General features: G+C 40.7%; 1 protein-coding gene, 1 non-coding gene and 1 pseudogene across 3 annotated transcripts in view; 2 read left to right on the top strand and 1 right to left on the bottom strand.

The window, feature by feature from the left end:
- Positions 1–1,504: 1,504 nt before the first annotated feature.
- The window catches only part of LOC121949853 (kelch-like protein 25), a 64,030-nt gene continuing 44,714 nt past the window's right edge, over positions 1,505–20,820 (bottom strand). For both annotated transcript variants that reach the window (XM_042495651.1, XM_042495652.1), the window contains exons 8-12: positions 19,411–19,607; positions 17,073–17,178; positions 16,686–16,829; positions 14,534–14,950; positions 1,505–4,151 (exon numbers count right to left, since the gene is read on the bottom strand). In XM_042495651.1, the coding sequence (XP_042351585.1) occupies positions 14,564–14,950; positions 16,686–16,829; positions 17,073–17,178; positions 19,411–19,607 (834 nt within the window). In that variant the 3' untranslated portion in view covers positions 1,505–4,151; positions 14,534–14,563. The remainder of the gene's footprint in view (positions 4,152–14,533; positions 14,951–16,685; positions 16,830–17,072; positions 17,179–19,410; positions 19,608–20,820) is intronic.
- LOC121950814 lies at positions 9,003–9,121 on the top strand. The gene has a single exon (XR_006106344.1). It is a non-coding gene; the product is annotated as a 5S ribosomal RNA (ribosomal RNA).
- On the top strand, positions 9,164–10,047 carry LOC121949855 (annotated as a pseudogene).

Genomic DNA, 20,820 nt, shown 5'->3' with positions numbered 1-20,820 from the left:
GTGATTTTGGGCCTGAAATTCCAAGCGGAATGGACGTGATAGCAAAAAAGACACAAAGGTCAAAGGGCCCAGAAAGTGCTTTTTTGACCCGTTCGGGCCAGGAGCAAAGGAGAGACACAAGACCAACACCTCCGGATTTGGTACGTCTCAGACATTGCCCGGTGCGATTTTGGGCTCCCAATTACACCGACAATTCACGTGAGGGACAAAAAGACTAAAATTACTCGTGTCGCGCCTCATATTTTTCTTCTACAGTTTTATAATTACACATATATCATTGATGAAAAGCTGATATTTGAGCAATGCTGTGTGTAAAAAAGCCTACCAGCATACCTTCATAAAAAATGTTTTATTATTGCAGACCATAGCCACCCTCTGTCATAGGACTTTAAGCTGCTCCCTTCTAGCTGCTGAGATGCAGGACAAATAGATATAAAATCCATTTGTCACTGCGGCCATTGGTATTTTAAATGAATGACCTGAGATGATTTCACATTATATTATTGTTGTTATATGTCAGTAAAAATGTTTTGCATTGTATGTATTGTTTCTTGATAGTTGTATTTGCTGCTAGCTGTACAAATTACCCCTTGGGGATAATGAGGATAACCTTGAACCTTGAGTCTTAAAACTTGAAGATACCTTTTGGGCCCTAGACAATGCCACACACTTCCACTAGGAGCGATGTAAAGTTATACACAGATTGGATGGGGGGTGGAGTGGGGACCACACACACACACAAAAAAACTGAAAATGTCACTTTTAGGGACAGTGGAGATTTTAAGACAGAAACTCATTTTGAAGCATGCTGAATACAGCTATAATGAAACGTAACTGGGGACCGTGGTTTTGGTCCCCAAAGGCAATGGTGTCTCCAATCTATAGGTGTGTGTGAGCTGATGGGTGTCCCCAATGTGGACATTAGTAAGAATACACACACACACACACATATATATATGTATATGTGTGTGTGTGTATATATATATACATACACACACACACAGACAAATTCGTTGTCTTATAGTTAGATGACTGACAACACATAAGAACAGCAACTTCAGATCGTCCAGAGTAACAGACTAATATCAACACAGGTTTCTGATTCTCACACACACTAACACCTCTAAATTAATGATGCTTCAAATCAGACTGAATGAATGAGGAAATGAAGAAGTGTGTGTGTTTCTGTCAGAGGGAGAAGACAGAGACAAAAGTCAGGGTTTGTTGATGAAAAACCTCCCAGCAAGCAGGTTAGCTTCACAAGTCAGTTACCATGGCAACTCAGAGTTGAAGTTCTTTCTCTCTGTGGAAGTGACAAGCTAGAGTTTCCATATCCCAGGGTTAACTTACTCAGAGTTTACACAAAATCCACTTTCTGGAATTACTCCCAGGTGTAATGAGGTGACGAACCCACAGAGAATCCTTATTTAAACTAAAAGTACACAAAACAATTCATAGTGTGACTCACTATATTTTTATTGTGAGGTAGAAAATGGTTGGGGAGCCACCTGGGAGCCAATCCGGTGATTGAACCTTCACTGCTTAAAGTTAACTAAGAGTCATAAAAACATAAATAAATCAGTGTTCTTCGACCTGAAGCAGCACTTGCTTCCATTATCCTCTTTACATTCAAGAGCTACGCAGGGTTTAACAATTGAGCTATATTTATTTTCACCAATAAAAACACACAATATTAAACTTTTCCTCAAAAACTCTGTTCAGTTTTTGCAAATCATTCCAAAATTCCTCAGTTCTTTCAAAACACATTCCTTCCCACTACTTTAAATTTTTAGGAAAAGATGAAAAATCTTCTACATCTTCGGTGCAGTTGCTGAAATCCAACTCCACAAACAAGTGGAGAGGACTTTACAACATCAGAAAATGTATCAGCTTTGATGCCCATGTGTCCTGCAGAAACCCTCCTCATCGGCTCATAGGCTCATTTTGTTCATATTGTGACAGCTGATGTCGTCTCAAGCATGTCCAAAATATCTCACAGCTGTGGGGCAGAGACAGCCACCACTACTGAATGCACTGATACATATTAAAAATGCAAAGGTGTTACAGTACATACACACACACACAGTCACAGTTTATTCAGTTCCAGGTTCAGCTCCTTTGGTAGAGGTGGTTTCTGCAGGACTCAGTGTCCACGAGGCTGCTCTGTGCTTCTCATATGTGTCCTACAAAATAGAAACAGCATCATGTCTTAAATCAAAGACTTTGCTTGTGACTGATGTGTCTCTAACAGCCTCACAGGTTCCTTCAACACAAAAACATGCTACTGGAAATACAAACAAGTGCATGTGCAACTGTGCATGTGAAAAAAACCCAACAGATCATGCTCCCAAATGTGTTTCCTGTGCTTTTATGAAATTGTGGACACAAAAGCACGAACAGCATTGACTGGAACACATTATGAAGCTCAGCACAGGTCAGTGTGGCACTCAGTAAAGGCAAAAGTATCCGTCTGTCATCTCAGAGTTTTTTGGGCACACATTCAGACTCCAGCAGGCTCCAGCACTGATCTGTCACTGCCTCTGCACACAAACTTCACAATATTTGGCCCTATATAGAATGCAGCAACAGCACTCGAAAGAAAAGCATGAAGTGAAAAGACTTCGTTGACACTGTGGTTGTGAGGATGTCTTCACCAAGAAGTCCTCACAGTTCTGTTCAGATACTTTGTGGTTTATATATTGGCACTTCAGTTGAGAGAGAAGAACACTGACATGAGTCAAGAGATCCAGCTGATCCACTCGCATTTGAGTTAAGTTTGTATTTAAGAATAAACATTTGCCCTTCTGTTACACTTCCACAATTATTTATGTTTACAGGTGTGACAGGACACACTAGACATTCTCTATTTAATGCATCCTTTGCATTTTCATTCTCCACTTTCATCAGTATTGAGGATGTGTTTATCCTTCCATTTTTAATTTGTGCTTTCAAAATGTTTAAAATGCTTGTTGTCAGTCTGGTAAACAGCTGACAGTCAACATACTGATGGTCTCCAGCGATTCCTTGCAGCCTCCATAAAGTGTGTCTGCTGTGTTGGAGTGTGCTCTGAATGTTTGGTGAGAATTAGAGTGAATTACACCCTGTGGAGTGGACTCCACTGCTCTCACACTACGTAGTCTGCCTCTCAGAGCTTCTGTAGTGTAGTGAGCAGTGAATGGATGAATGAATTAATAACACAGTCTGTCTGAAACACTGCTCAGGTCCCATCACTGTGAACAACACAGCAGTGACCCTTTACGGACAGTTCTGACTGGGAGTAAGTCAGCTGGTCAAAATGAGTTGAACACAGAAAGCAGTTTTTGTTATTCATCAGTATTTGGTCAAAATAACTCATTCAACACACATTTATGTTCAGGTTTAGCTTCAACAATTCTAACACTTGTCTTTCAATCTGTTTTTTTTCCCTCCATCTCTGGTGCAGTGGCATACTAAAACCTGAAACTATGAATCATATTCCATATTCAACAGAAAATAGTTCATTTACACCCCCCCAGCCCTGCAAAAAAAATAAAAAAAATAAATTGTGCAAAGCCAAATATTTTCTTGGTGTAAACCCAGAGGCAAGTGAGTCAGACTTCAGTTTCTGTGGACTCTCGGACCCAGTACCTCCATTAACAGTGACGAAGTCAAACTGTGATGCTTCCATTTCTTGTCTGTTGGATTTTTGTAGGAAACTACTGCATGTCGTCATCAGTTGTGCAGAGAGTGTGTCTTTACACTGGCTGGAATGCTTTAGTAGTAAATTGCATGACTAGACATTAATATATTACCCCCTTCCCACACACACACACACACACACACACACACACAAAGTCCATCAGTGACTCAATCTGTAGAGTCCATCAGTCCGACCAATCAAAGTGCCAGTTTGAGGAGTATCACATTGTTCAGGAAGCATCATGTTGAGTCCCTGTCTCTGTGTGTCTTTGTGTGTCTGTGTGTCTCTGAGTGTCTCTGGGTGTCTCTGGGTGTGTGCTGTCTGCTTCAGGACTGAGCTACAGCTGCTTGCTCTCAGGGTTCAGTGATTACACAGGAGTCTGTGTGGAGCTCCAGCCTCAGCCAGCTGCTGACATCATGGAGTACTCTCCAGGCTCCTCCAGTCCCAGTCCTTTCTCAGCGGACATCAACACCTAGAAAAGACAGGCAGACAAAAGAAACAGATTAGGACCTTCCTCAGTCAGACGGCGTGTTGATCACCAGTTGCCTGTTTGCTCAGATCTCTGCAGTTATCTAACCTGAGCACTTTCAGGACTGCAGAAGCCACAGACTCTGTTGTGCTCTCATCTCCTCACTTTGTTCAGACTTTGCAGCAGTTTTGTATGAGCTGGAGGGAACAGGAGACTCATCTCTGAGGCAGCAGGACAGACACTTAGAGCTGTCCAAACCAGATGATTGATTGAGGTGATGGACGACTTTCCCAAAATCTGCAGCTTTTGCGTAGTTATTTTACAATAAAATAACATTTGTGATACAATTTTCAGATGTCTTTTATGTCACTGAAGGCAAAATTATAACATGCAAAACAGTTTTGCTTGACAGCCTCCCTTTCACAAAAATGCATTTTTCTCAGCTGTCTAGAAAAAAAGTGGTCTTTTTGATGAAACTAGCCTCTATTCAACTTCAGATAAATCAAGAATGGAACAAGGTGCAAACAAATGGTTTTTCCATGACGAAAAAGAGAGTTTCTTCTTTCATTTGAGCTATACTGTGTTTTCAGAGTCTTTGTACAAAATATTCTGTGGGTCTTGAAAAATGACTCAAAATGGCCAGAAAAGCTGGCACAAGCCACTTTCCATTATATAATAGGGCTGACACTCAATGAGTTAAATATTGACTTGGAACGATTAACAACATGTTTAACCCTTTGAAACCTGGAGCAGCATTACTTTTCTTGTGCTGCTTTCTGATGTCTTTCACAAGTATTTAAACTGTTGAGACATAAATATCTAAATCTGTGCGTGATTCTTCTGCAGACACACCATGCAACACGTAGACTTATTACACAGTAGTATCTATAATATCTCCATAATATTTTGAAACTTTCTTAGCTGGTTTAAACCCTATAATGTCTCACACATGCACATGCACATGCACACACACACAAACACACTGACAAACCACTCACTTTTAGTTTGCAGAATGCCAAGAAATGATGAACATCTATAAGCAGTGAGCAGGTATGTGCCACTCTATCAGACACAAACTCCTTCCCAGTGTCACATTAACAACTTAAAGACAGTTTCACACAGTTTAAATTTGCGTGTGTGAGATGGAGAGTACACCAGCCCGCCTCAGTGCATCTCACTTGGCTAAGCTTCCAGATGGGTGTCAGAACACAGACCCCTCTGTTGTCATGCATTAACATAAAGAAGAGCTCCGCATTAAAAGTGCATCTGTTCTGCTAAATATTTTGACACTGGATGAGAAAAGCAGCTTTGAGAGCAGGAGCAGTGAAGCTATGAGCTGTAGAGCTGGACAATAGAGAAGCAGGATTATGTGTGTGTGTGTGTGTGTGTGTGTGTGTGTGTGTGTGTGTGTGTGTGGTGCAGTGGGGATGACAGCCAGCAGAAATACTTTCAGCAGTCTTATTCAGAGTGATCTGGACACAGACAGATCTTGTATAAAGGAGGGCTTATTAATCCTGATAGTGCTGCAGTCACAGAACGCCTTTTTACTTCCATGAAACATTTTAAGAATCTCGAGTCATTCTAGTACAGTCTGGGTTTATGATACTAAACTTACGGCCCACAGGCCAAATCTGGCCCCCAGGCCGTTGTGTGGCCCCCAATCATTTTTTAATTCACAATTAAAATGCCAGTGGAAAATCCCTCACACCCTGACACAGGTACTAGCTAAGCCCCTAATGTCCTGAAATCCTAAAAACATCCTACAATCCTAGACAACATTTATGGGACTTTTCCTCTTGTTATTTTAGCAGAAGTGGCCCCTGGGCAAAGACAGCTGAGTATCCCTGCTGTAATGTTTCCTGTTGTAGCAGTGTCGGCACAGATAAATAAAATGCAAAAGACACCACAGCTCCTGGTCTCCGACTCAAGGTGAGGGTTCAAATCCCACTGACGTTTATAAAGGCTTGCAGTTGCTTGATGGGCTCTAAAGTCACTATATTTTCATACATGGTCATATGGATACTTTATGAATGTATATATGACTTTGATGTGTCCTCTATCTGCCAGAGCACTGAGCTCGCTCGATCATTGCCAGACAAACTGCAGCTCAGCTCATTTACATCTGCAGTCTTAGGCCAATTGCAGTGACTCAGAGTTTAACCCCTGACACTAACTTGTGACAGACTCAGTTGTATTTTTCATATTCCATATTGTAACAAGTGTCTAAAGCCATGTCAGCAGCTCTGCACTTCAGAGTAAGTGGTGTTGCTGCTGCTAGTGTCACACGCACCCGTTGCTCCTCCACAGCTCCAGTTTCTCACCCAAAAATGGTCACCTCTAGCTCATTGTTATTGTTGTTGTTTTGGCTGATAAACTTGAAGCTTGTCTAGACCTCTGCTGTGCTGGCGGACACACTGGGATGTGTACAAGCAATGCAGAGTGAAAGCAACTATAAACTGGACCTCCTGATTGTGCTGAATGTGTTGATATGTGAGCTGAGAGAGAAACAATGAGAGAGACTGCTCCTGCAGTTCTAACACCTGTTTTCTCTCCAGTGGAACCTGCCATTAGGAAGAGTTGATATCAGCCTTAAGCCTCATTACCACTACATAAACCCACTAACACCCACTAACATCTTGCTTTTTAATGCAATGAGGATGCATACAATTGGCCTTCACACCTGGGCTGGCATTGAGTGGAATACAACAAGCAGGTGAATGTGGTAATTTCAGCTAATTATCCTCCGTATCCTTGTAAGCAGGTAAAACATTGTTCCAAATTAGTCTGCACCAAGTTTGAAAGGACGACAAGTAAGAGATAAATAAAGAGAAAAAAACCCTGATAAGTTTTTGCAGACCTTTGTTCCTGCTGCTGTCTTCTGTTTACCTGTTCTTCTGCCTGTCTGTGATGTCGCATGGACACTCAAACAGGATGACACACACACACACACACACACACACACACACACACGTGCCATTAACAGAAAGGCAGATTCGCTCTTCTGCGGTGAGATCACTGGCAGTGAGAAAACAGCCAATAGCTCCTATATAGTGGGTTTACCTGTGTTTAAAAAACATGCGTGCATGCACTAATATGGGTGGGATAGTGGTATTACAGAGTTTGTGTGAATCACTCTCATTCCTAATGTTTAAATAAATTAAGCATTGGTAATAATATGAGCAGCATGGGCTTTAATGGGTTAAGTCTTCGCCTCATGTCCTGTTTTGATGATGAATAAATAATAATCAGAAAAACAAAGTGCCTCCACAGAGCAGTCAGTTCTCAATTAGCCAGCTTCAGCAGACATCCATGGGAGAGGTGGCTTTTACTACTGCTCTGAGTGCTAAAAATGGTACTCCGCTTACACAGTGCGACATACACATATATAAGTACACAATAAGTAGTGTACACACAGAAAGCAGGTGACTGAATGAATGACACAGAAATACAGGAGCTGCACAGATGACAAAAGATAGGTGTGAGAGGAGCAGGCTGCTCTCAGACTCACTATTACAACACATTTTTTTGTGTGGCTTGGGGAGGAGGGGCCTGACTATGAAGAGGATGCATCAGTGATTTTAAAGGGGAAATATTCCTCCATCACTGATATGGCTGCTGCAATATTTCATTTTTTAATTGAAATGACCATTTCTATGTGGACTGTGCACCAATATAACGATACAAAGTACTGAGAAGAACAACAACAAAAAACTTTATTTAAGAGTATTCAACCTTATTATACATATTCTGGAAATAACAATCAACTATAGATGTTAAAATAAAGAGAAGTGGAGTAAAAAGTTCAAAATGTTTCTCTAAAATGTATTGGAGCAGAAATATAAAGTCGCAGAAAATGAAAATACTTAAGTAAAGTAAAAGTACCACTAAACTGCAATAAAGAACAGTACTTGAGTAAATGTATATTGTTACTTTCAACTACTGCTCTCTACTAAACCATGTATTGTAACCGTGCCGTTGACTTTTTTTGTCGCCTCCATATTGCTGTATTTAAAACTCTGAAAACCTATCTTTGGCGGTTTATCCTCATTCACCTCATTGAATAGTGTATGCAACACTGATTATATCCACTGGATGGCGCTGTTGTACATAAATATCATTGTCTGAAGACTGGAAAAAAAACGGAAGTGACTCATTGCTGCACAGCTCCTCAGAAATCTCACAGAGTAAGAGCAAACGTCCAGGTAAGAAAAAAAAATCTTTTTCACATATCATCTCTGACCCTCTAACAATCATATTTTAGTTGAAGGAAATAAATTTGACATTAACATATATCTCTGAGACTTCTCAGAAAATGGGGCTGACTGCTCGGTTGAGTTGCCAGTCTGGGGTAAACAGTTTAGCTCAAGTTGCTAATTTCTCATTTTGTTTTCAAATCATTGCTACTCAATTTGTAAGCTGCACAGACATAATATACATCAGAATGTTCGTCTATTTGTCAGGATTCAAAATGTGTAAATATCTATGCTGTGGCTTTTATACTTTTTAAGATAGTGCTGTCTGAAGCCACACATGCAGATCTGGATAGCAGATTAACGCCATTCATTTGAATGGTGAGCAGTGTTTTTTAATCAATGGTCACAGCTCAAAAAATATACAGTATACCATGCAGCTTTGATATTTATATTGTATGAATCATTTCAATTCTACAATTTTATGCACACAGGCCTACTCTCTCTCCCTCTATCTCACTCACACACACATGCAGCTACTCAAAGCTAGCTAGATGGGTACATTTTTGTAACTCCTATGAACATTTGTAAAGAGATGTATTATTGTTGTATTCGCTGCAACTACTTAAAGCTAGCTAGATGGGTACATTTTTGTAACTATATGGCTTATGGCCATACCACCCTGAACACACCCAATCTCGTCCAATCTCGGAAGCTAAGCAAGGTTGGGCCAGGTCAGTACTTGGTTGGGAGACCTCCTGGGAATACCTGGTGCTGTAAGCTTTGCCACAAGGTTCGGTGCTTGGACCAATCCTTTTTACTTTATATATGCTCCCTTTAGGCAACAAAATTAGAAAACTCTCTATAAATTTCCATTGTTACGCTGACGATACGCAATTATATCTATCTATGAAACCAGATGAAACTGATCAGCTATCTAGACTTCAAACATGTCTTAAGGATGTGAAAGCCTGGATGAGCCGTAATTTCCTGATGTTTAATTCAGACAAAACTGAAGTTATTGTTCTTGGCCCCAAACACCTCAGAACAATGTAATTTCTCTAGATGGTATTACCTTGGCCTCTAGCACAACTGTACAGAACCTCTGAGTTTTATTTGATCAAGATTTATCTTTTGCCTCCCATATAAAACAAACCTTAAGGACGGCTTTCTTTCACTTGCGTAACATCGCAAAAATTATACATATCCTGTCCCAAACAGATGCTGAAAAATTAGTACATGCATTTTTCACCTCTAGGCTGGATTACTGTAACTCACTATTATTTGGTTGCCCCAACAAATCTCTTAGGTCTCTCCAACTGGTGCAGAACGCTGCTGCTCGTGTTCTAACAGGAACCAAGAAAAGGGATCATATTTCTCCTGTTTTAGCTTCTTTGCACTGGCTCCCTGTGAAATCCAGGACTGAATTTAAAATCCTCCTCCTTACCTACAAAGCTCTAAATGGTCAGGCTCCATCCTATCTGTCACAGCTCATAGTTCCTTACCAACCCTCAAGATCACTGTGCTCTGAAAATGCAGGGTTACTTATGGTTCCCAAAGTTGCCAAAAGTAGGATAGGAACCAGAGCCTTCAGCTACCACGCTCCTCTCCTATGGAACCATCTTCCAGTTTCAGTCAGGGAGGCAGACACTGTTTCAATTTTTAAGGGTAGACTTAAGACCTTCCTCTTTGATAAAACTTATAATTAGGGCTGGCTCAGGTTGCCTGGACCAGCCCCTAGTTAGGCTGACATAGGTTTAACCTGCTGGGGGACTTCCTCTGATACACTGAGCTCCTTTTCCTTCTCTCAATGCCGCCATCGGAAAATCCTGCATGTCTGTTTACTGCATTGCAGTTTGCAAGCTTAGCTTAGCCTCAGTAGTTTAGCTTAGCCTAACATCTGTGATAGCTATGTGGTACTGTCACTACCTGGGGCTCGTGATTACAGATCCTGGGTCTGTTGAATTGCACTACGCTAATCCTGTTGCCTCTCGGGAGCATTCCTTCTCCCTTGTTTCCTAGTTTTCCCGGATCCCGGCCATAACCTTGACTGTGCCTGACCGTGGTGATAGCTGTGCTGATGCTGTGACCCTGCCTTTGGCTGTGCTCGTGCTGTGGCTTTACTGATACTGCTCACCCTGATCGTGGTCTGGTCCTGGTTGCGCTGATGTTGTGATCTTGCCTTTGGACACCTCCCTGTCAACATGTGCATGAGACTCTTATCATTACCCTCAACATCATCATAGAGTGCAATTAATAATTTCACACCTATCATTATTGTAATATGACATGCATCTGTTTCTATTATTGCTGTGCCTCTCTCTCCCTCTCTCCCCCTCTCCTCCCCTCTCTCTTTCTCTTTCCTTTTTGCCATGATTGTATTTCATTTGTTATTTACGACATCTATTGCACGTCTGTCCGTCTTGGACGAGGGATCCCTCATCATCCTCTACCGCTCTTCCTGAGGTTTTTTCCTTTTTTTCCCGTTACAGGGGTTCTTTTTCGGGAGTTTTTCCTTGGGTGATGTGAGGGTCTAAGGGCAGAGGGATGTCGTAAACTGTACAGCCCACTGAGGCAAACCATGTTTTTTGATAATGGGCTCTATAAATAAAATTGACTTGACTTGACTAACTCCTATGAACAGAACAACAAAAAAGCAGTGCTTTGTTGCATACCACCAGAAGTGAATGCAGGTGTTTGAATGGGTGACAGCGTCACACTCTGTGGTTCAGTAAGCAAGTTAGACAAGTGTGATGTGGAAATATGAAGCCTGTTTACATCACTGTTCATATATGTTCATTGAATTTCTGTTCACAGTGAATAACAAAGCATTGTTGGTTGTATTAGATTTCAATGAAATGCATTGTTGGTTTTAAAAGTATTTATAAATAAATTAAGAAATATATTTGTTAAATTAATGGAAAGTTATTTTAACAAATCCTACTCTCTGTGGTGTTTTTATATGAAGAAAACTAAACATTTTGTTGCAGAAATGAAATAAATCCATTCATGCCCAGAATTACCCTAAATAGGCAAGTCAACCAGCTGGTTGACCTGCATTACCTGCTTCCTGATTGGGTAATCTGAAAAATAAAACTTGAAATATTGCTAAATGAAGAGGCAGGAACACAATTTACCAACAAATATTTTTTTGCAAATGTATTTCTTAGTGTTGAAGTCAAAGGGTTAAAACAGGTCACCTGGCTATATTTTACTGTTATTGTTGCATGTCAACAGTTTATTGGTGAAGTACTCAGAACGTTTTTGTCAAGTTACACATCGGTCTAAGAGTTAACTTTGCTTCTCTTTGCAGTTTACTGCACTGCATCCCCCCAGGTCTAGTAGGAACCAGCTAGTTAGCGGCGTTTTTTTTTTTTGGGCCCCTTATGACATCCTGTCCAGCCTGGTGGTGGTGGTTGTGCAGTGGGCATGTTTCCACATGGTAACACAGCTGTTTTGTCAAGTTACACGTCAGTCTAAGGGTTAATTTTGCTTCTGTTCAGTTTACTGCACTGCATCCACTCAGATCTGGTAGGAACCAGCTAGTTAGCAGCGTTTTTTTTTTGGCCCCCTATGACGTCCTGTCCAGCCTGGTGGTGGTGGTTGTGCAGCGCGCATGTTTCCATATGGTAACACAGCTGGCTGGCCGGCCGGCCATCTGACAGCTAAGCCAACAGAAAATAAATAAAAGTCAAGACATTACATCATTAAAATTTCACTATCTCTAAACTTAAGACTGTTAAGAGTAGACTTAAGACTTTCCTCTTGATAAAGCTTATAGTTAGGGCTGGCTCAGGCTTGCCTTGAACCAGCCCCTAATTAGACTGATATAGGCCTAGTCTTCTGGGGGAGCTCCTATGATACACTGAGCTCATCTCTCCTTCTCCTGATACCGACTACTACAGTTACTATAATTAGTTATACCTCCACTATTATTATACACATACGGTTATTTTGTCTCAAACATACAGTATACTGTAATATATGCATGTAACCTACATACTTTCAGAAACTACATTTATTAATGTTCATTACTCTATTACCATTGCAATGTCACAATTATTATTGTTGCCATGCATCTCTCCCTGCCTCTTTTTCTCTTCCCTGCTGTTATTTTATTCCTCAGTAAAGACGACATCGATTGCACGTCTGTCCGTCCTGCTCTTCCTGAGGTTTCTAACTTTTTTTTCCCCTGTTAAAGGTATTTTGGGGAGTTTTTCTTTATCCGCTCTGAGGGTCCAATGATGTCTGCTGTAAATCCCTCTGGGGCAAATTGTACTTTGTGATTATGATCTTTATAAATAAAACCAACTTGACTTCAGCTGTAAATGGATAGCATTTTGAAATGCATCACTAAAGCTTACTGAGGCAGTGGAGCGCTGCAGTAAAAGAAAATGGCATAATGTATTTTGTATCTTTTTTTTCTTTAAAAATTAAGCGCTTAGTTACCAGTTAAGGAGCGTCAACCTTTTGTGAACAAAATTAACCAAAACTGACATCCCTAGTCAGTGTATAACCTTTATGGTCATAAACAGTAACCCATGGTTCAGTGCTGTTGAGTCAGGAGATCAACACTGTGGCAATGTACATCATGGGCGTCACCTGGCCTGGACATTTAGGGGTTTCGTCCTGCTTAACTGTGATTAAAAAAGACAACAGTGTCTCTGTCTTTATAGAACAGAGCTGAAATGAGAGCAGTACAATGGCCACAAAGGTGTTACATGACAGAACCCATTGGCCTTCCAAAGTGGGGGTGCATGCTGTACTACAGAAGACAGTGCTGATAGATTTCTGCACTTCTACCTCTATGTCCTTTACTTCTGTACTTGTGTTTGGATTTTCTGCAATGCAACTACTCCACATGACATACATCAGTTGAAGTACTTTTGTTTTACTAATCTCCAGAGTGCTGGGGGCAAACAACATCAGCAAATCATGTGGAGAGACGTAAGGCCATACTCCATCAATTATAAATAGTTATTGTCTGTAAAGTGCAGTGTGCAGTGCATGGGATCTAAAAACAGGAGATGAAGTCAAAACTCAATTAAGCAAAAGATACATTTTGTGAGCCAAATTTTTAACAGATAGTATTTTTAAGAACTACTCAGTGTTGGTGATTTTAAACTGATTATCAATGAAAAAACTGGAGAATTACTTTGTAGTTGTTTGAAGAACATGAACTTTTTAAAATACAAATAATGTAAACATTAATTTTAACACCCCACTGTGTGCTCACTAAGTCTACCCAATGTGACACTGCTAGGTGGAAAGTATCTGGTGGGCTGAGTGACTTTACAGTCTGCTTAACTTGCTTTGACCTATTTTAACCTGAAAAAGACAATGTGATCGCTTTAATTCAGTGTATTCTATTTATGCAGCTTTCTCTTTAACTGAGTACCGTATTTATTTTCCAGTTAGCTGTCACGGGCCCTGCTGTAGTGCACAAGTTCAAGCTGAACACTTTCAGCAGAATATAAGATACTGACATCAGGACTTGCACACCAATGCAACAGTATAATCCAGTGTAAACAGGACTCACTAAACTGAACTGAACACATGATGCTGAGGTGTTGTTCTGATGATAAAACCCTCCGTCTCCTCAGACAGAAACGCTCTACATGCAAGTGCAGTCCATAAAACCACTGCATATGAATGAGCTGTGTAGACACCTACATTGATGAACCCTTTGAAATCTGAGCTAATTTGCTTTATTTCTTTCAAAGACATCGAAAAAAGGCAACGAGAACGTAAGGAGAAATGCCCCAAAACTCTGCAAGAATATGTTTAACCAAAAAAAAGAAAATAACCTGAAAAATAATACAAAAAACAAAAAAAGAAAAAAGACAGTAAAAAAACCCCCAAAAAACCCAAACTTTTTCCATCCCAAGGCAGAGCTGTCCCTTAAGCCTTTTGCTGATTGTGCTTTTCCCTTGAGCCACTTGCACAGAACATGTGCCAATCTCCCCTGCTTTTGACAATCTCTATAAATGACTTAAAAAATACCATAAATGCCTTAACATTGTTTGTCTGTACACTACCCACACCACAGTGACACAGTCCTGGATAAAAAAAAACATGAAATACCTTGAAGTGGCGACAGCTAAAGTCTGACCAAAAAAAAAAAACAAACAAAAAAATAAAATCAGATTTACAAATAAAGCTGGCACCATGGTTGTGTCAGTGTTTAGAATGTACCTGGAATGACTGGCTCCTGTTGTCCCCCAGTTAGGCAGGTAGGTGTTTCCATGTGCTGACGAAGGCAGTGGGGATCAGTGAATAAGGCACAGTGGTGATGGAATTCCAACTATCCAACGTTGGGTCGTAACAGTCCAAGGTTTTACACCGCTGCGTCCCAAAATAACCTCCCACCACATACAGCTTATTTCCTGAGGCCACGGCGTGGCAGCTCATCCGTTTGGATGTCATGTCGCCCACCCGAGTCCACTGATTGGTTTCACAGTCAAAGCGATAAGCAGAGGCAGCAGTGAATTCAGTGTCGCCACCCATGATGAAGATCTGGCTCCCTAAGACAGCAGCTGCTGTGTAGCGCCAAGGCTGAGGACACTCGGCTGCAATATTCCATCGGTTACCCACGGGGTCATAGCACTGGACCTACACATAGAAAACAGTTAAACAGTAGTCAGGCTGTGCTATCACTGACTTTGTTTATGTGCAGCTCCAACACTCAGTGCATTTACATGATGATAGAAAAAGTTAAATTATTGAAAAGGTACACAGTGTTGAGCATGTACAAAACATTCAGCAAAAAGTTATGTTGTCACCATTAAACATGCAACCTGTTTGCTGTTTGCTAGCTTGTTTTGTATGTGATGCAAAAGGTCAACCAGAAGAAGGTCCAATAGCAACCAGCTGAAAGGGGGCATATCTCCAACTACTGTGGAGGAGTTGGACATACTTTGGTCAATAAATGGATTCTCCCCCAGTGCTTGTATACATGGACAAGGACAGCAGTCCAATTTAATGGCCTAACTGAGCTATAACCATATCTCTACATAATGTACTGACTGATTGTAGTATTGGAGCCCTATTTTAAACCCGGCTGTGAGTGGCGCTTAGCAGTGCAGAGTGCACCACAACTGCCACAGTTAGTTTAACACGGATCATTAATCACATTAAGATCGTGTGTGCATTCACACACAAGGAAGACCGTAACTTCAGTGATTATCTCAGAGGCTAAAATTACGGTTTCCTCTTCTCAATTTTTTAGCTACAGTTTGTAGTTTTGCTTCTAAAATGATACTTGAAAATGAAACAATATTTGCTACAGTGACTTCACTGCACTTACAGCACCATTCCCAGCATTAAGAGAGACTAAATCCTACCTCTTTGCTCCTTGCACCTTATTTTGTACTTTATGTGCTGTTAAACTAGCAAAAGTGGAGTTGAACAAATGCACTAATCCTATACAGTTTAGACCAGTTTAACTTGCTTTGCTTGGGGGCCACTTTTACAAAATGACAGGAGGCCAGGGGCCAGTCGCAGAAGCCCCATACATGTTTCCAGGATTTTAGGATGTTTCTTGGATTTTAGGACATTTCTAGGATTTGAGGAGGTTCCTTGGATTTCAGGGAATTTCTAGGATTTTAGGATGATTCTTGGATTTTAGGACATTTATAGGATTTTAGGAGGTTCCTTGGATTTTAGGGAATTTCTGGGATTTTAGAATGGTTCTGAGATTTGAGGACGTTTCTAGGAGTTTAGGACTTTAATACGAATTTGGGACATTACCAGGATTTTAGGACATCTCTAGGATTTTGGGAGGTTTCTAGTATTTTAGACATTTGGTTTCTAGGATTTTAGGACATTTCTAAGATTTCAGTACATTTCTAGGACTTAAGCATGTTTCTAGGATTTCAGTACATTTCTAGGATTTTAGGACATTTGGGGCTTAACTAGGACCTCTGTCGGGGGTTGCAGGGGATCCTCCACTGGCACATTTTTTTGGGATAAACACACGGCACCTTAATGCTGTTTTATGAACTCTCTTGAATTATGTATCCTAAAAGTACAAAAACAATTCCCAGTGTGAATCACTTTATTTTTATTGTGAAATACAAAATGGTTGGGGGGGGGGGGCACCTGGTACCCTTTAGTTGAATATCACAGCTTGAGACCTCACACTTTGGACTATGGACTATTTAAACAAGGTGTAAATAATATATTCCAAGATACTGAAGAAGATTTCCGATAACCATGCAATAGATTGTGCTAATTTAGGGTCCTATTTTGTTCTGTACATGTCTTACAATATACAAACTAAATTGTGGGATGTGAGGAGCTGGCTTGGAAGGAATTTTAAAGAAGGTAAATATACAAATCTACCAACCTTGGAGGCCTTGTCCCTATGTATGGTGGTCCCTCCAAAAACAAAGAGTTTGAGTTTGGCACTGACCACGGCTGCATTACTCACTCCATCTCTTAGAGGGGCCATCATAGTCCATTTATTACTGAGAGGGTCATACCGCTCCACCTAGGAAAAGATCACATAGTAACACTTGGATACATTTGGCTTTGAGGAGCATACTGTGTCCAAAATGAGTCAAAGGCAGACCAGCAGCAGATACTGCACCTGATAATAATCACAGTACAGGCTGTATGCACTTGTGTACATCTACACAACACATATGTATACATAACACATACTTACATATTTATTTATATATACACACACAAATCATAAATTCCGAAACTATTCGCCTAAATAAGTCAATACCTGTTTGAGAGAGACAGATGGAGAAGCAGGAAAAACTCCTGCTATAGCTGTATGACCGCCAACAACGTAGAGACTGTTCTCCAACTCAGCTGAACCATGGCCAAACCTGCAGAGGAGAAGACCCACATTGAATACTTAAGACAATATGGGCGTGCTGATATTGGTCTTTCATTAAATGTTGTAAAGTGTGGTCTACATCTGATGTGACTGAGGTAGCACTCTGAGAGCAGGAGGTCAAAATGATTCAGAGGTCATTCATTTGATAGACCATGTCCACCCAGACAAACTGCAATAACGGCCACAGTGAGGTCACTGCAGCCAATGCGGTTATTTAAAACCATAATTTTACAGTGCTGAGTAGTAGTGGTGTAATATGATATTTAGCAGGTCAGCCAAGAACTGTGACATGTGTTATCACATGGGAACTAACCCTTGCCCGATTAATTACTAGGGGTGTAGATCACAAGTTTCAAACTGATATTATTATCGAATCATTTAAGTGTAATAAGACACAGGAAACATGGCTTAACAACAAAAAAGTTTATACATTTACACATAGACAAATTTAGGGTGGATGTCAGGGTTACATCAGAGCAGTTGCACGCACAGAAAAACAGTGGACACCAGAGAGAAACGGTTAAAATACTAAGACTAAAACTGTCTTGTTGTGCTGTTGGATTTTTCAAAATGTGAAATCCATTTGAAGCTTAACAAAGATGTTTATGGCTGCTAGTATTTATGGCTGTCAAAGGAATATTTAAAAAAAAAAATCATTGTGGAATTTCAAAAGTTAATTGCGAAAAATCACATTTTTAAACTGCATGTTTTGAAGCCAATATTGACAGGTAAAGTCAATGTTACCAGATTGTCTTGTTTCAGAATCGAATGACAGCAAAAAACAGCATGGGACTAGCATAAAGTGAACATGTCTGTAAAGGGGAGACTCATGGGTACCCACTGAACCCATTATCATTCAGATATCTTGAGGTCAGAGATCAAGGGATCTCTGTGAAATGACTACGCACTTCATCCATTTTCAAAATCAAGCCTAACTTTCGAGCATTAGATATAAGAAAAGAAAGGACAGGAATTTTGAAGTGTGGTTTGAGCTGAATAGACATGCAGCCTGAGCGACACACAAACACACACACACGCACAAACACACACACAAACACACACACACACAGTCTGATACGGGACTCGGGGTAACAGAGATCATGGCAGTGAGCGCACAATCGCTGCAGCGACGATCAGTCTGATCAAACTAACTCATCTGAATTACACAAGGTGTCTGTTAACGGCCTCTTATTTCACTGAAAACACAGAGCTAAATGTTCATGACACTTAACATCTGCTCTGTGCATAACATGAAGACCGAGCTAACACAGATTAGCAAGAAGCGTGCAGGAAAATGTTTATGTGTTACTAGGCAACAGGCAACTATTTGTGTCAGCGGAACCAAAAAAATCATTAAAACAAACAAACTACAATCTGTTGTCGCTTCTTACTATTAAAAAATAAAAGACGCTTGTAGAACAGTTGTATAAAAGCAATATCATGCTTGATCACAGCCGATATATATGCTTAAATATGTACATATATACACAGTAAATGTATATATACAGTATGAAAATACAAATCCATATATATATAATATACATGGATTATCTCTTTCATGTCAATTTAACACACATTTTACTACTGAGCAATGGTCAAAATCAGTGAAATAAAATAAAAATATTATTTTTAAAAAATCTGAAAAAAAAAACTTGTAAAGTGGTGTGTACATACTGTATGTATTCACCCCCTTTGCTATCAAGCCCCCAAATAAGAGCTGGTGCTACCAATAACCTTCAGCACTCAAAGAATCTGTTAAATAAAGTCCACCTGCATGCAGTCTAAGTGACACTCGATCTTACACAGCTGTTCTGATAGGAACCGGAGTCTGCAGCACCACTAAGCAATGAGTACCACCAAGCAAATGATTCCAAAAGGACAGAGGAGCTCCTCAAACAGGCCAGGGAAAAACTGGAGCCCAACTTCTTATCTGCTGCTTTCAAACAACTTTGACACTGAGCAATTCAGTAGTTTGTTAAATACCGCCTATGTCTACCCGCAACTATGACTGGTAGTTTGATCAAATTTCCAAACCACTGATCAATTTCATCTGCACTTGTTCTACCTGAATGGATATCACTCAACATACATTTGTTGAGCTCTAAATTATTTTTGTAAAACATGAAAATTAAATACTGACAGACCAGGCTTAATAGTGAAAGCCTACAATCATATGTTTAGTTAGTTTTCTGTTTAATATAATGTCACATAAGTAACTCACCTGGCTATAAGCATGGGTGCTCCTTTCGACCACTCTTCATGGACAGTGTCATAGATCCAGACATCTTTCGAGACACCATTCTCTGATCCTCTTCCTCCTGTGACGTAAACCTTACAGCCGATGGCACATGCACTGAACTCCTTCCTGGGGCTGGGGAGGTCTGCCTTAGGTATGATTTCCTTGGCTTTATGGTCAACCTAAAATTAATACAACAGTAGTGATGATTTCATTTTAATGTATTTGCCATTGATATCATTAAAAAGATAAAAACAAAAACAAAATTAAAGCTGTAAACAGCTCCACTCTACTGATGCTTCTCTCAGTAAGGACAGAGGGATGTTGTGTGCTGTAAACCCCTCTGAGGCAAATTGTGATTTGTGATAATGGGCTTTATAAATAAAACTGACTTAACTTGCCTAACTTAACTGTATTGACATGTGTGGTACATTCTACTTATTTTTTAGGATAATTCTGCACATCTTGGTGACTCCTAATGCAATGTAAAGATTTTAGACAGCATTGTGCATGGTAGCGTGACGTCTGCATCTATTCTTTTCCTGACTTTCTTCTATATACGGGTTATTCTTTGGCACATAAATAGACAACATCTGGCATTAAAAGTACATTATTACAGTATTAAATTATACTCATTTCTTATATTTTTCCCCGCATACATACTAGGGGTTTAACAATCCATTGATGTGGATCAATATATCGGTTCAATAATCAATGATGCAAATTGAATGATGCAACCTAAAAACATAGATCCATATCATCATCTTTAGGAAACACTTTTGTTTAGAAATTCTGTGTCACCGTCAAACAGCACCAGGCAGATGATAGCAAGCAGCCAAGAAAAAGATGATGATGAGAACATTATCCATCCATCCATCCATCCATCCATCCATTTTCTTCCGCTTATCCGGAGTCGGGTCGCGGGGGCAGCAGCCTAAGCAGGGAAGCCCAGACTTCCCTCTCCCCGGCCACTTCGTCCAGCTCTTCCCGGGGGACCCCGAGGCGTTCCCAGGCCAGCTGTGAGACGTAGTCTCTCCAGCGTGTCCTGGGTCTTCCCCGGGGCCTCTTACCGGTGGGACGTGCCCTGAACACCTCACCAGGGAGGCGTCCTGGAGGCATCCTAATTACATGCCCGAGCCACCTCATCTGGCTCTTCTCAACGCGGAGGAGCAGCGGCTCTACTCCGAGCTCCTCCCGGATGACCGAGCTTCTCACCCTATCTCTAAGGGAGAGCCCAGCCACCCTACGGAGGAAACTCATTTTGGCCGCTTGTACCCGCGATCTTGTTCTTTCGGTCACTACCCAAAGCTCGTGACCATAGGTGAGGGTAGGAACGAAGATCGACCGGTAAATCGAGAGCTTTGCCTTTCGGCTCAGCTCCCTCTTCACCACGAC

This window comes from Plectropomus leopardus, chromosome 11, assembly GCF_008729295.1.
Source record: "Plectropomus leopardus isolate mb chromosome 11, YSFRI_Pleo_2.0, whole genome shotgun sequence".
Taxonomy (NCBI): Eukaryota; Metazoa; Chordata; class Actinopteri; order Perciformes; family Serranidae; genus Plectropomus; species Plectropomus leopardus.
The sequence above is the reverse complement of the archived record's forward strand: the minus strand, read 5'-3'. Positions and strand labels throughout refer to the sequence as shown.